The following is a 13,797-nucleotide window of genomic DNA, read 5'->3' as shown; positions in this document are numbered from 1 at the left end:
GCATTTTTTTCCATGTCTGCGCATTCGGGCTGACATATGGGATTCAACCCTCACCGTTTAGACACAGAGCTGTGACCCAGTCACTGCAATCCAGCAAAGGAGACTCCTGTGTGAGACTGAGGAGACTTATCTTGTCAGACCTCACCCTACAGACATTTGCTACTGTTACAAAACTCTTCAGTAGCAAATTACAGGATGAAATTTGGAGTCTGATCCCCCGTTCTTCAGGTCTTGAAGTATAATTTCAAACGTGGAAGAAATAAGACCTTTTCTTGTCTAATACTACAGTATTACTTTCCACGGGCATTTGGATGTAATCTGTAATAAACATTCAGTTACATCACCATAAACTTTTGGCAAGCTCTTACTAAGGGTCAGCTCATGTAACAAAAGCAACAAACATTTCAGTCTTGTAGACAGGGTGGAGAGTCCTTATTAGCTACTATTTCAATGCTTTATTTCTTTGCCTGACCCCTTCACTGGCATGACTACTTTAGGTAGAAAATCGAATTCATAAGCAGTAAAAACGGAATCTGATGCATGAAAATGATAAATATTTGCTTTATTAAATTACTTTTATACTTCTACAAAGAAATTTTCTGACTTCCATTACAGAATTAAATGAAGGAAATTCATTGCTGTCTCTGCAGTTACCTACATTTAGATACAAAAAGGTTGTAAAAAGACCGCCCTAGTCAAGTTACATAAAAAAGGCAGAGAATAGATAAGTTCCCTTAGGAATCTTGAGGCTCAGAAATACGAAGTCCCATAATACAATGAAATTAATAATTCAGCAATGTGTTGAACAATTGTAAACTGTAACTGCACTAGTGGACCACATTATTCAGCAGTTTCCTTAAAGGTATGAACTGTGAACTGAACAAAAAGTGTAGCTGACACAGCAGACCTCATTTAGTTGTTCTCCCTTTCACTCCCTCCAAGTCAAAGTTGTGAGATCAGCATTTAAATGATAGGAAGGAAACTTGCCTCCATAAATATCAGAAATTTCTCCATTCCATAGCTATTTATATAAAGTAACTAGCTGTTACAAATCAGTTTCAAGTAAAACAGGTGGCTGAGGCAAAAATAATCAAAATCAGATCATACACAATTTTACTGTAAATACAGTAATTTGAAAGATAAACACATAACCATAGCACTGACAGGATATCAATGCTGCTGTATTATAGACATGATGTGTCAGTAGAAAATTAGGATGTCTATTATCAAAATTGAGGACATTCATTCCAGTCTCTGGTAATCTAATCTTAGTGCAAAACAGATGCTAAGACATATTTAGCAAAAAAAGGTGATACATTTAAGGCCAAAAAGTTGTTCAGTCATCACTGTCGCTTCCAGATTCACTCAGCTGCAAGTCATTTCCTAGAAGAGAAAGAGTCAATAGATTAGTCATTTTCAAGGAAATAATTTTCTTTCAAGGTATTGCCTTTCCCAATTAAGGCTTACAAAAGCTAGTACCAAACAGGTCAGGGAAGCTGGACTACATGATCTTTCAAGTCCCTTCTAACCCAAATTATTTTATGATAAAAGAGTAAATAGGTGTAGAACCAAACTCCCCTTTGAAGAACCTTAGAGATATCACTTTTCTACAATTTTAAAATCTTGGCAAGGAAGCCATTAGCTTATTTGCACAAGAGCATTTATTTAATATCACCGGATCACAAAAGACAACACCTAGCTATCTCTGCCACCCACATTTTCATGCTTCACAAGTGGAAAAACTGCTGGTGAATGCAGTTTTATGAAAAACAAGTTGTTGGTTTTTTTTGAAACACATCTGAATGCTACTCAGCTGTGCTTGAAAACAAAGTGGTGTCTCAATCAAGAAGAGCAGCTCTTTGACATACCACTTAAAGATGTATCAGTGACCTACTATTTCAAACTGGTTTTGGAACAAGTGAGCAAACAAAACATCAAAAGGAATTTTACACAGCACTTTAATTTGGTGGCTCTCTCTCTATATATATTTCAAAATGAGGAAGTAAAAAGACTACACTGTGCTCGCCCTGGATGTCCATAAGCTCAGGGGGTGGGAGGGAGGGAATCTTCCCAGGATGACAGATAAGTAACAAAAAATACAGCAGCATGCTCTACACAATCTACATCATATCTAGCAACTTCCCACACATTTTTAGGAGTCTGTTCCAACTGGTATGCTTTTATCCACACCTCCCTTGCCAAACAACCATTACAAAAGAAAAAAAATTCATCTCAGGTTGTGCAGAAATGGCCTGAAAACAAAAGAAAAATCACTGAAACTGAGAAAAATGAGTCAACACACTATTTTCACGTGCCCTTTCCTCAGCTGCAGCACCCTTCACAGATCCCTTTTGCAGATGGGTGAAAAAGTAACCTCAAGGGAGTAAACCCCACAAGACACTCAGATTGGATCTTTTGTTCTCAGGCGTATCATTTCTTCCAGAACACTGGAGTCTTTAACATGGCCACATTTAGCCTTCCTTTGTTTTCCACTGTGTCATCACTAAAGCTTAGAAAGTGGTACATGCTTCTCTGCAACAACAAAAACACTTTATATAAGAAAAGAATAGTGAAGATGGCTGTTTCCAGCAATCTTTAAAGTATTACTGTTGACAATTTTTTTGTTTCCAATCCTCTATATAGAGAAAATATTTACAGCCATATTATTTTAAGATAAATTTAAAAAGCAATTTAGAAAGAACAAAATCAAGTTGTTAATAATTATTCAGAACAATGTAATATCCTAAAAAATCTTTCAAGACAGAGAATGGTATTGGTAAATTAAACTCATGTATTTATCACTCAAAGGAGAATTACAGTGAATTCTTAGAAATCCCAGCCCTGTTATGCAGTACCTACTTTATGAGAAGATAGGGAGTGTGAACAAGAAGATAACCTTCCAAATAGTGTTTCTACAGCCTTCAAAAGTTATTTCAACACAGTTAATAGAAATTACACAAACCCTGTAACACCAGCCAAAAATACCAATGCTTGTGAAAACCAGCAGATGGGAAAAGCAAGAACTCCAAGTTCCAGAGTCAGAATTAATATGTTGGGATTTACTTCAGGCTAAACTTTCTGCCTCATTTTTGCAACCCTACCTCCAAAAAACACCTTCAGAGAGAGGGCAAAATAGCACAATCTAGAGCTGGTGGCTTTCAGATGGATTTGGTGCAAAGATAGAAAGTTCATTTAATGAGGACCATGAAGAAACATCTAGACTATCGTACTTACGAGGCAGCAATGAAGGGGGGGAGAGCTGTTGAATTGTTTGCTTTCATGGTGCCAGTTGCTTATTAGCAATATTAATTGGGGAAATAGATTGCACTGCAAATTACAGTATTTCCTAAGTTTTTAAATCGGTGAATATAATATACTCAACTGAATTCTTGCTAGTTATAGGGGACAGGGAAACTCATAGGAGTGATCACTGCTTCACAGATCTTAGTGGTCACACCAACACCAAACTAATGTAAGTTAGTACAGTAAGTTAGTAAGTAAGTTAATGTAAGGGAAAATTATTACTTGACAAAGTAAAACAGCTATGTTTGTACCAGTATCAAAAGTGAAGTTCTGCTGAATACTAAGTACCTAACACAAGGCCCCAGAATAGCCCATCTGTGCTGGGTTTTCTTTGGAAAGTTACTTTGTTTAACATAACCCTTGTTTAAACAAAAAGTAGATATAAAGCAACATATGATCAAATATTCATGAAGAACAGATTTATTAGTGCCACCATTTACAGACTTCGTTATACAGCAAGTTGTGAGCCTATATAACCATCTTCTCAAGGTAGCAAGGGAAAGAAACAGTATTCTGGGAGTGAGGGGCAGTCTTGAGCCCCAGATTCCTGAAGAGGTACATATGTATTTGACAGAAGTATTTGGTTACCATGCTCTAGACACCACTTCCTCCATTTTCCAAATTCTACAAAATCTCACCTGTATAATTTCTACGTGCAAGATAAAACTCTGCTCTCTAAGCTTCCCCCAGCCTTCTCCCTGCACACAGAAAGTCAAAGAACAACTTCACTAATTACCCAGTATGGCTGTGATTCTACAGAGGTGCACAAGACATGAGCACACACACCTCAAAGCAAGATGAGACAAGCAAGCAGCTTGTGCTGACATTTGTTGATTCAATATTTTATTTTTGCAAAACCTTGAGATGGAAGAAATGACTGTACAAAATCCTGACTGAGAACTCTTGCCATTCAAAGTAGAACAATGTGCTATCCATTTAGTTTCTCCAGGTTTCACTCTCGTGCCAAATTCCCTCAGCAACAAAGCTAGAGAAAAGCAATCTCCTTGGAAGTAGCTGGTTTGATCTTTAACTAGTGGAAGTGTCTTGTAAGTGTTAACTGCACTGGAAGTTGGGGATGGAATCGTTTTAAGCAGTAACAAATCTCTAACCATAATAGAAGTAAATGGCATTAATCTCAAGAGCTGGACAAGCTCAAGAGGCCTGAGGTTACAGGCAGAGGTTCTACCTGTCAACATGGATGTGGAACAACATCAAGCCACCAACTTCCCCTGAAACAGTCTTGACGTTGTCATGGTTTAAGCAGCATTTTCTCCCTATGCTGGAAATGGTGGACTTAGTCACCTGTACTTGTATTTCTCACTGGAAGCTTTGCCAGCTGAGATTCTGTCACCGGCGCTAGAGCTTAATCACATTTTCATAATAGTTTTATTTAAAGCATGGAGAATGGGGAATCGCATTCGTGAGTAAGGGCTGAAATAAGCGGCACTCTAACGTTACGCAAACTGTAAACATGAAGACATTGTTCTCTGCAGTGACAGTAAAATGAAAGCAGCATTTAGTTCTCTGCACATGAAGTCACAGGACTTTTCAGTCTGATCTTATCTGTTAATGCAGTGCATAATTAAATAACAATTCAGATTATTTAAGTATTTAAATACTAGCTAAAAACAAAAAGAAAAAATAAAGAAAAAAATCCCATTCAAGTTATCCATTAAGACCTGAAATAAAAGTAGATCTGCCAGTCTAAAATTTCAGTATAACAAGTTTACATAGAAATGATAAACCATAAAGATCTTAGGCTGCAAACCAGGTTGATGGAAATCTCTTCAAACCAAGAGCCAACAGCTAAGGAGCTAATTAAAAATGTAATCATTTTGGAAGAGTTACCATAGCTGAATACTCACTTCTATGTCTGAGTATTCCTGTTATTTAGGTAGTGAACTTAAGTTTCTCTACCTAGTGGGGGTTTTTTTTATGTGACTGTTTTCCAAACTCTCCTTTTTTTGAATGCATTGAGCATTCAATTCCAGGCTGTGCAGCAACCCCTCTTGAACATCACAGCTACTCTTCAAATTACATTTTCAGTTGCCTGAATGGGCAGAATAAGATATCACCCGAAAGAAGATCACCTCCTTCCTTATATGTAAAGGATAGTTTTGCCATGTTGGCCAGTGGAACACTGCCATGAATAGTAACTGACACAGCTAAGAATACACCATCTCTTCTGTAACTCAGAGCATTGCAACCATAGTATCCTTCCCATAGTTCTATTCAAGAAATTATAAGCATATGTTTAGGGAATGCCCTGTTAGTTCAAGTATTTTCAATACAAAATTACTGTTCTCCAGTCCCAATGTATAGAACTGGGAGGAAGCCAGAATAGGAAATATTTTCAACTGCTTCAGCTTTAATTTAATATCTCTGTGAACCACGAACCTTCTAGCTCAGTGTCTAATTCAGCCTGCTGCTGAACAATCAAACCCTAGCATCACTTCCCACAGTTTTAATTATAACAGAGACATACTTAAAAACAATATGGTTTCCTTTCAGAATCTTGATGTCTGGAATTGTGCACTAAGAAAAGAACAGCCTTTGTACTTACGTAGTGTATTCATCATATGACCACTGCTCTCTTGGGATCTGTTATGACTGGCATCTTTGTCAGGAACAGCCTGTTGTGGTATGGCAGACACAGTAGGCTGAGGCTGCAAATACGGCATCGACATAGGAAGAGAGGGCTTCATTTCCTCATCTTCAGAATCACTAGAACTATTTTCACTACTTGATGAAGAGGACGAAGAACTTTTAGAGTCAGATGAACTGTCAGAGCTACTCAGCTGGTCCATGATACTGGCTTCTGCTTTTAGCTCTGCAAACAATATGATTTGTTTCTCAGTTTACATTCATCATAATTGAAATATAAGGAAGAGGGAAAAAGGAAAAAAATCAACAGACATCGGGCACACACACTACAGCGACTTAAAAAAAACCCAGAACAAGCCCACCAAAACTCTTCAGAACAAAGAAAAGGGCACAAGTGAGTATCCAGCCTGTCATGTGATTTTCTTCTCTCATAGCTTGAGCTCCCTTTCAAGCCAAGTGTTAGAACAAGGGTGACTGTGAACCCAAATGCTTAACCCCACATTCCATGGGGTAGTGCATCCCACACAGCCTTTAATTTCTGCAACTAGCAGAAAATGTTCTGTGTTTTCCTTAGCACCCAAAAGATGGCTTTCACTGACTAAAAACTGCAGTTACACAGATCAGTGACTGTAAGATGTCTGCAGCTGCACCCAAAATGCCTCCCAGCAGTTCAGCATTACAATCAATACAGTTGTTCGGACCATGTGACATTTTGCTCAAAATCAAGTTAAGCACGAAGAATATCCAAAAGAACCATCCAAAGTTCATATTAGGAAGGTTTCTCCAAATCCTCATTTCATTATAGATTTGGAGGAGCGAATAATGCTGCACAGTATGGATTTCTGACATACATTAGCTTAAGTCCAACATCCAGAGGAAGTTAATCTTTGCAGAAAGGTACACATAATAATTGTGCAAAACATGAGTGCTGAGAGAAGTCTGAAACAGACCTCTGAATCATGGTGGAGGGAGGACTTGAGGAGTTATGGTGCAGAAGTTCATCACTATTCAAGACTGTAAGTACCTAGACATTTAAGTTGGTCTTACAAGCTCTTAGAATACTTCAGGAACAGCTATGATATAGCAGACACAATAAGGCAAGTAGAGGAGTGGCTCATCTCACTTCAGATTTACCCAATACAGAATAGGTTGAAGGTGAAAGTCACTGAGATGCAAGACAGTGCACAGTTTAAAAGAAAGGAGAGGGGAAAAAAAGTAATTAAATTAATCTTTAACACAAACTTCCATGAAACAGACTCTGAGTTATCAAAGGCCAGTCTAAAGGAAAGGCCAGTTTTACCAAAGGCCAGTCTAAAAGAAAATGGTGTTCAGGAAAAATGACACCTGAAATAATGCAGCAATGGCTACAGGGACAAATTAACCCAATGCTAGGAAAGAAAGAACAATAAAAGACTGGGCTACTCAAACATAAGCAAAAAGATAAGGGAAGCAGAAGACAAATAAGAATTGGAAGCATCTAAGCATCCTTCTTTTGCTAAGGATGTGTATAAGATAATATGATCTACCACACATCTGGAGGTGTAAGACACCTAACTGAAAGACACCACTCAAGTCATAAGCATTTAATTCCACTTCCTGCTAAGCAATGTCTAATATAAGAAAAATTTTAAGTGAATGGCCAATACCAAAAGCTGAGAAATAAGATCTCTGCCTTGAATTTTGATGTAATTTAATCAGACAGAATTTAAATTAAGTATTTTTAACCAGTGAAGGAAGAGCTGTACATACACTAGAGGATAACGGCAGAATGAGCTCCCCCCACCCCAGAAAACAAAGTTGGTACCAAGTTCCAGGTAGCGTACCTAAGCAGGAATAGTAAGTTACACAACCATGGGATGAAGAACGATGAAGCAGAAACGCTTCTGAAGAGTCCGAGAGTCACCGGGGATCCCTACACACTGTTCTACCACACGATGCTGTTGCAGAAATGACTTGATACTATTTGGTCTTGTGATACTACAGACATGATACTATTTGTTCTTTGTGTATAAAGATGAATGGTGCCTGTAAGACAGCCCTCTTGCTCAAGTCAGCACTGCTAAAACCTTAGTTGAAACAGTAGATGCGTTTAGGGACTACAGGAAGTTTTTGGACTCATTGCAAGAAAGCTAAAGAAAACTGACAACAAATCAGAGATTTAGAAAGGAACTTCTAAGGAAAGATTAAACCAACTGGTGTAATTTTGCATAAAGAATGGGAAAGACAGAGGAGTTTAAGTCCATGAAGGACTGCTCAAAAGCAGCACAGTAATCTGGTCGGTACTTGTGTACTTGCATGATAAATATGAAAGTAGTAATAGGCTTGTTGTCAGACTATTTATACAGGAGAATCCAAACAGTAAGGAGAGCAAAGCCCTGGAATGGCTTGCCAGCAAGTACAAGGATCTGTCAGTGGAAGGTTTTAAGAAGAGGTTAAAAGTTATATCAGAAATCTGACTTTAGGACAGAAGGATGGACTAGATGACTTGATAATATTTCTACCATCCTTTTCAATTTTTCTGCATTTTAAATAGTACTCAAAATTGGACTGGCACTACACAAGAGTTTGGTACATTGGCAGCTACTTTGGAGACTTTCAGTGTTTGACACCACCACTCCCCCCAAAAGAACAGACCACCTAGAAAAAGCCATCATTTTACTTCATGTGCTCCAGTTTTCCTTCCTCTTTGCAACCTTAGATGCATTCTAGTACTGTTCTGCCATATAGATTTCTGGTCAGAGCTTAAGACCAAAATGGAAACAAAAACCATCTTCATAATGAGACGTCTAAAAAAATCTGTTTAAAAAGGAATTCAGAACAACTTAGGAAGCAGATGTCAGTTCCAGTCAATGAAACTGCCACCTGTCAGCATTTCTGTAGCAAGTAATTACCACCTGCCATCTTCCTTGTCCTCCAAAAGGAAATAAGGCCTCCTATTAAGTGAAATATGAGTGTCATACTAAACCAGAGTCGCTCAAGGAAACAGTACACAGCACTGCTCAAGGGTTGATTTGTGCAAGTTTTTAGCTGTCTTTTTCATTGGAACCTCATCTTTCACAAGGCTCTATCTGGTAATTTAAACTGTATGTTGAGTTGTAAGGTACTGTAACCCATGTTGGCTGAGTGCACAGAAAGAAAAAACAGCAATGTCAAAATGGAAGTGACTTAGCTCCAGTACCACAATACAACCAACTAAATACTTGATTAAAGTAGCAGTGGAAGACAGAGTCAAGCAGAGAACAGCAGGACCCTTGGCATTATAAAGCCTAATGGTTCAGCTGGATTTTTACCTTAGCAAGCTACAAATACTGCTCTTTTACCCACTTGAGCCAGAGTGGCCATTTCCATATCAGAGTAAAGTTGCTTCTCAAATAACACAAAACAAAACAAAAACAACCCACACACTCAAAAACCTCTTAAAAACTAATTGCTTGTTAACAGCAAAGTTTCTGAAACTTATGTGCCAATGGAGCTTACGCTGTTCAATATCATCCATAGGAGAAGATGGAAATGTTTTTTCTTTTGTTGGAGAGTTTTTAACGTTGTTTGGAACCTTTGTTGCATTTCGCATTTGCTGCTGTTGCTGCTCAATGCGAGACTGGACTTTACTGCTTCCTTCAGCTCTGTGTGTGAAAGGAAAAGATTTTTAATTACTAGAAGGCAAGATACAAGGAAAAAGGCAGGAATAAAGGGGATATGGTACCATGGAATTATTTCTCATGCCTTTCTAAATAGCACCATTAGATTCTTAAGTAAGTTATTATGCTAACACACATAATATATTAATATTATACTATTAATATCATCTATAAATGTGTTAAAAATGATTTTTTGATATAGTGCTAATAACTTTATAACACTTTGTCAGTTGATTTGTTTTTATACCTTGCTACCCTTGCCAAGGATCACTTAATAATAATTCTGCTGGAAATCACTTATATGAACTCAGCAGCAGAAAAAAAATATTTAAAAACTTGGTATGAGAAAACAAAGCCATTAAAATTACTGAGAAGTGTCACAAAATTTTCTTTTTTTTAGATTTCCTCATTTACAAGTCAGAAGACAGTAGGCAAGTACCAGCCAAACAGATATTTTTTTTCCTCCCTCTAAACACACCAGAAGATAGTTACTATTTCTTTCAATAATATAACATCTTTTGGTTACAAAAAAATAAATTTCCATTTCTTCTGCCATCATGACTCAAAACACGTGAAGTCAGTTTGCTGAGAAAGCAGGCTTTTCACTCCTTTGAACAAGGCCAGGTACTTTCTAAAATTATGTTTTCCTAAAAATAGTAATGTGTAGTAATATATCTCAATTTAGACTCGTTAAGAAATTGATTTTCATAATGAGTAAAGCACAGTTTTTTCTCCTGTAAATCACCCACCTGGTTTTTTTCACAGTGATGTTGCTACTAAGTTTCTCTAGGCGACATTCTCCAGTGTCATGGTTGATAATTAAGATACATTCTTTTAAGTAAGGCTTCTTTGAGCCCTTGAACACAGTCACTGGTGGAGTTGAGCCCTATTGAATCAGAAGTCCAGTAAGTGTTACTCCTGTAGTCTTTTTTCTTAGAAACAACAATCCATCAGTGATGACAAGTTCACTACAAGTGATCATTTCTAGCCATTAAAAATGTTACTGGTTAATTCAAATTAGATTCACAGTAGCCATGTCCAAAAGCAGCTGGTGTTTGACTGGCATGGGATTTTACTTGCTTAGCTTAGTTTGAAACTGATTAAATGCTTATTTCCCAAGGAAAGCAGACTCTCTCTAGGAGTCCTCTCATCAAAAGGGGTTTCAGTTCCCGTATCAGCAGAGCAGTAAAGCATGGCAGGTAGTAAATTTCCCCTTTCCAGTCTTTCCTGCTTTAGAACTGCACTAGAGCAATAAATACCAGGGGGAAACTTGCACTGCCAACATACACATGAAGCTTTTCTGTGCACGCAACACTTCTGGGTCATCCTACAGCATATTTCCAGTGTGGCAAATACACTTAAAGTTACAGTGCACCTTTGTGTCTTTTGTAATCTTGCATTCTTAGAGCAATTGTTTTTCTACTCTAAAAGTCACACAGGCAGCTCTGAAACAGCACTGAAACTTTATGCCCTTCCATAGTCAGGATATATACTTAGGACAACAAAATAAATCGTTCCCTTAAGCCTGCCACTCTTCAGCCACACCAACTCACCTCAATATTTGGCAGCGTTATTGTCACCTGTTCACCTTTGCCAACTTCAAGGTCTCCTTCACAGGACATATCAATAGATGCAGGCTTGAAGTCATCTAAATATAAAAACAAACTAGATTATTTACAGGCTTTTCAGGAATCTTATAAATGTAGGCACCACTTAATTGCAGTTGGAGGCTGTTAAGTAAAAGCCTTTTTTGTTAGTGTATCATCTACCATTATCTACCATTCCCCTGAGCAGATCATTCCATAAGTCAGTAGAATTCAAAGTCAAGCTGCTTTTCTCAGGATTCGTTATAAGTGTTTAAATCTTTTGGTTAAAATTAGAAAAACACCTTTAGGTTTTAATGGATAAAAAGGCTGAACAAGCTGTCTTATATTTCAAAAGATAAATCCTCATATATAATTATCTTCAGAAGAATCAATAAATAATTCTTGAAAATGTTAATCCCAAACATGGGAGATGTAGACAAGTGACTGAAAATGCAAAGAACAACATCAACCCTCAACAAACATCAACCCTCTTTCTGTTTCTGACTTTACTGTAACAAGCATGTCAGAACTTGACAAAAACTTGGGGTTTCAGTATAGTTCTTTTTGTTACAAGTGAAATTCTTTCCCAATTTAACACTGATTTACATTTTGTCTTTTTCAGCATCTAAAGTACTAGTTAAAATAAGTTTTGAGCAAAAGAAGGTATCCATTTCTGGTCCTTTTCAAAACTCTGAGACATTGCAAACGAGCATGTGTTCAGGCATCAGCACGGCAGGTCTGGTACATACCATTACCTACAAAGCATTATTTCCACCGCAAATAAATTGGGAAAGGCTACAGCCAAAACTCTGCCTGTGCCGATTTAGGGAGACAGGATGGCATCAAGAGGCTCTTCGAGGTCTGTGATAACATATGTGGGGTTGAGCCCGCGGCTCCAGGTGAGGCAGGGCCAGTCTCGCACCCCGGGGATGCCGGTGCCCTTCCTCGAACGCCGAATGAGGGCGGAGGGGACCCATCGGCTGGCACACACTCCATGGCCACACCACGACACACGCTCCTCGCCTGGCTGCCTGCCCCATCTCACGCTGCTGGTCACTGGCGGCGGCATTCCTGCAGCTGGGGAGCTTCCCAGTTCCATAACTCGGCCTGCAGCCACGGGCCGGGTGGCACAGACCGCAGCTGGGAAGCATGGCTCCAGCCAGCACACCAACCGGGCAGGAAAACCAGGCTGCAGGAGCTGGTGGGTAGGGCTGTGAGCGCAGCAGGAGGCTCGGAGCCCAGACACAGGTGACAGCCCCTGCTAACCTTGCTTAGGACAAACCCTTAAATGTCATCTGACAGGAATAAGCGTACAACAGTTCCAAAGTTTCTCATCAAATCAGAGAATATTTCCTTTAATATGTGGCCACTGGGCTGTTAATACTTTAGAAAATGAAGATACTGATACTTCTAATCTTAACTTCTAACCAGCAGCTGTTTTCCCTTTACTCAACTGTTAAGAAAAACGTCAGGTATCAGAGGATATTTCTTCTGCATGTGCATTTGATAGAACTGATGAACGTGCCAGTTTCTATGTCTCATTTGTTGGAAAGGAAGAGAGATTTCAAAACAGATTTCAGAATAAATCATCAAATTACAAGAGTCAGCATGAAACTCTAAGGGTAGGAGGTACCAGACGGGGTTGTTACTCCTCTTTAAAATTAGGGTAAATTTCAAATTGCAGCATTTGCTTAAATCCATTTTATAGCTTTTTTCCCACTCTCCTCCGCTTGCACAGTTGCAGACTATCTGCCTAAGTGCCGTTCCCTTTGCTCACAGAGAGCACATTACCCATCCTGCACACAGGACACTCTCCAGAGAACATACGTGAGAATGAAGCTTGGGGATATCAGTCTATAAATAACTAGACAACAAAACCAGAAGCTACAGTCCTAAATTACCAAGGACTATAATCCTGGGAGCATTTGTTCCCTAGCTACCCTCAGAATCTTTGAGCACACACCTCTCTAGATAGTAATTATGTACTCAGGGAGGGCGTACTGGCTCCGTGATTAACACTGCCTGCCTTTAACCTTTGATTGCTGAATTGTACGGAACTTCTAAAAACTGAGCGCAAGGAAAGAGGGCAGAGCCACAGGTTCATCTTAGCTCGGTTTACAGCAGAACAGCAGGGAGACACTATGGAAAAGGCATAAAAAGCGAACTTAGTGCCCAGCGGGTAGCGAGGGACAGCTCTTGGATACAATGGACGTACGTGCTCCCAGAACCGACTGAAACCTGCACCGCTCCCGAAATCCTGGACCAGCACTCCACGGCACTCAGCTCCCAGCTGCGCCCCAGAATCCCGGGATAGAGGCAGCCACCGAGCATGGCCGCAGCCACCCCTCGCCCTTCAGGGGACCACGGGCGGCCGAACCCCTCCCCGACCCCCACAGCCCCCGAGAACTGCCCCAACCCCAGCACTCACAGCGGACGGTGTGGAAGGCGCAGCGCGGCTGCTTCTCGAAGCTCTCCCCCAGCTTTAGCACCCGCGCCTTGGGGTCGTAGAGCGACGGGACCGCTCCGTTCATCGCGGCAGCGCCTCACACCATGGCGGGCCCCGGGGCCGCCACCGCCGCCCGCACCGAGCATCGCTCACACCGCCCGGACCGGCGGGAGCCGCCCACGCGGGCTCCGATAGGCTGCGACCCGCAGAGCCCCGCCCC

At 39.9% G+C, this 13,797-nt stretch overlaps 1 protein-coding gene across 1 annotated transcript; it reads right to left on the bottom strand.

The window, feature by feature from the left end:
* Positions 1-638: 638 nt before the first annotated feature.
* On the bottom strand, positions 639-13,700 carry EAF2 (ELL associated factor 2). Its single transcript, XM_082285097.1, has 6 exons — positions 13,560-13,700; positions 11,099-11,193; positions 10,295-10,431; positions 9,385-9,530; positions 5,867-6,133; positions 639-1,383 (listed from the first exon to the last, which is right to left on the bottom strand). Exons 1-6 carry the CDS (start codon positions 13,660-13,662, stop codon positions 1,337-1,339), a joined length of 795 nt encoding a protein of 264 aa, XP_082141223.1. The 5' UTR covers positions 13,663-13,700; the 3' UTR covers positions 639-1,336.
* Between the last annotated feature and the right edge of the window lie 97 nt (positions 13,701-13,797).

This window comes from Coloeus monedula, assembly GCF_965178545.1.
Source record: "Coloeus monedula genome assembly, chromosome: 7".
Lineage (NCBI taxonomy): Eukaryota > Metazoa > Chordata > Aves > Passeriformes > Corvidae > Coloeus > Coloeus monedula.
This window is presented reverse-complemented; position numbering and strand designations above follow the sequence as displayed.

What these genes read in the sequence shown, in the direction of transcription:
- EAF2 (XM_082285097.1), bottom strand. Translation starts at nt 13,662, where the DNA reads ATGAACGGAGCGGTCCCGTCGCTCTACGACCCCAAGGCGCGGGTGCTA. An exon ending in ATCACTGTGAAAAAAACCAG is followed by an intron (nt 9,531 to 10,294) that starts GTGGGTGATTTA and finishes TTTCACACACAG; the next exon opens with AGCTGAAGGAAGCAGTAAAG. An exon ending in TATGGATGATATTGAACAGC is followed by an intron (nt 6,134 to 9,384) that starts GTAAGCTCCATT and finishes TATTGTTTGCAG; the next exon opens with AGCTAAAAGCAGAAGCCAGT.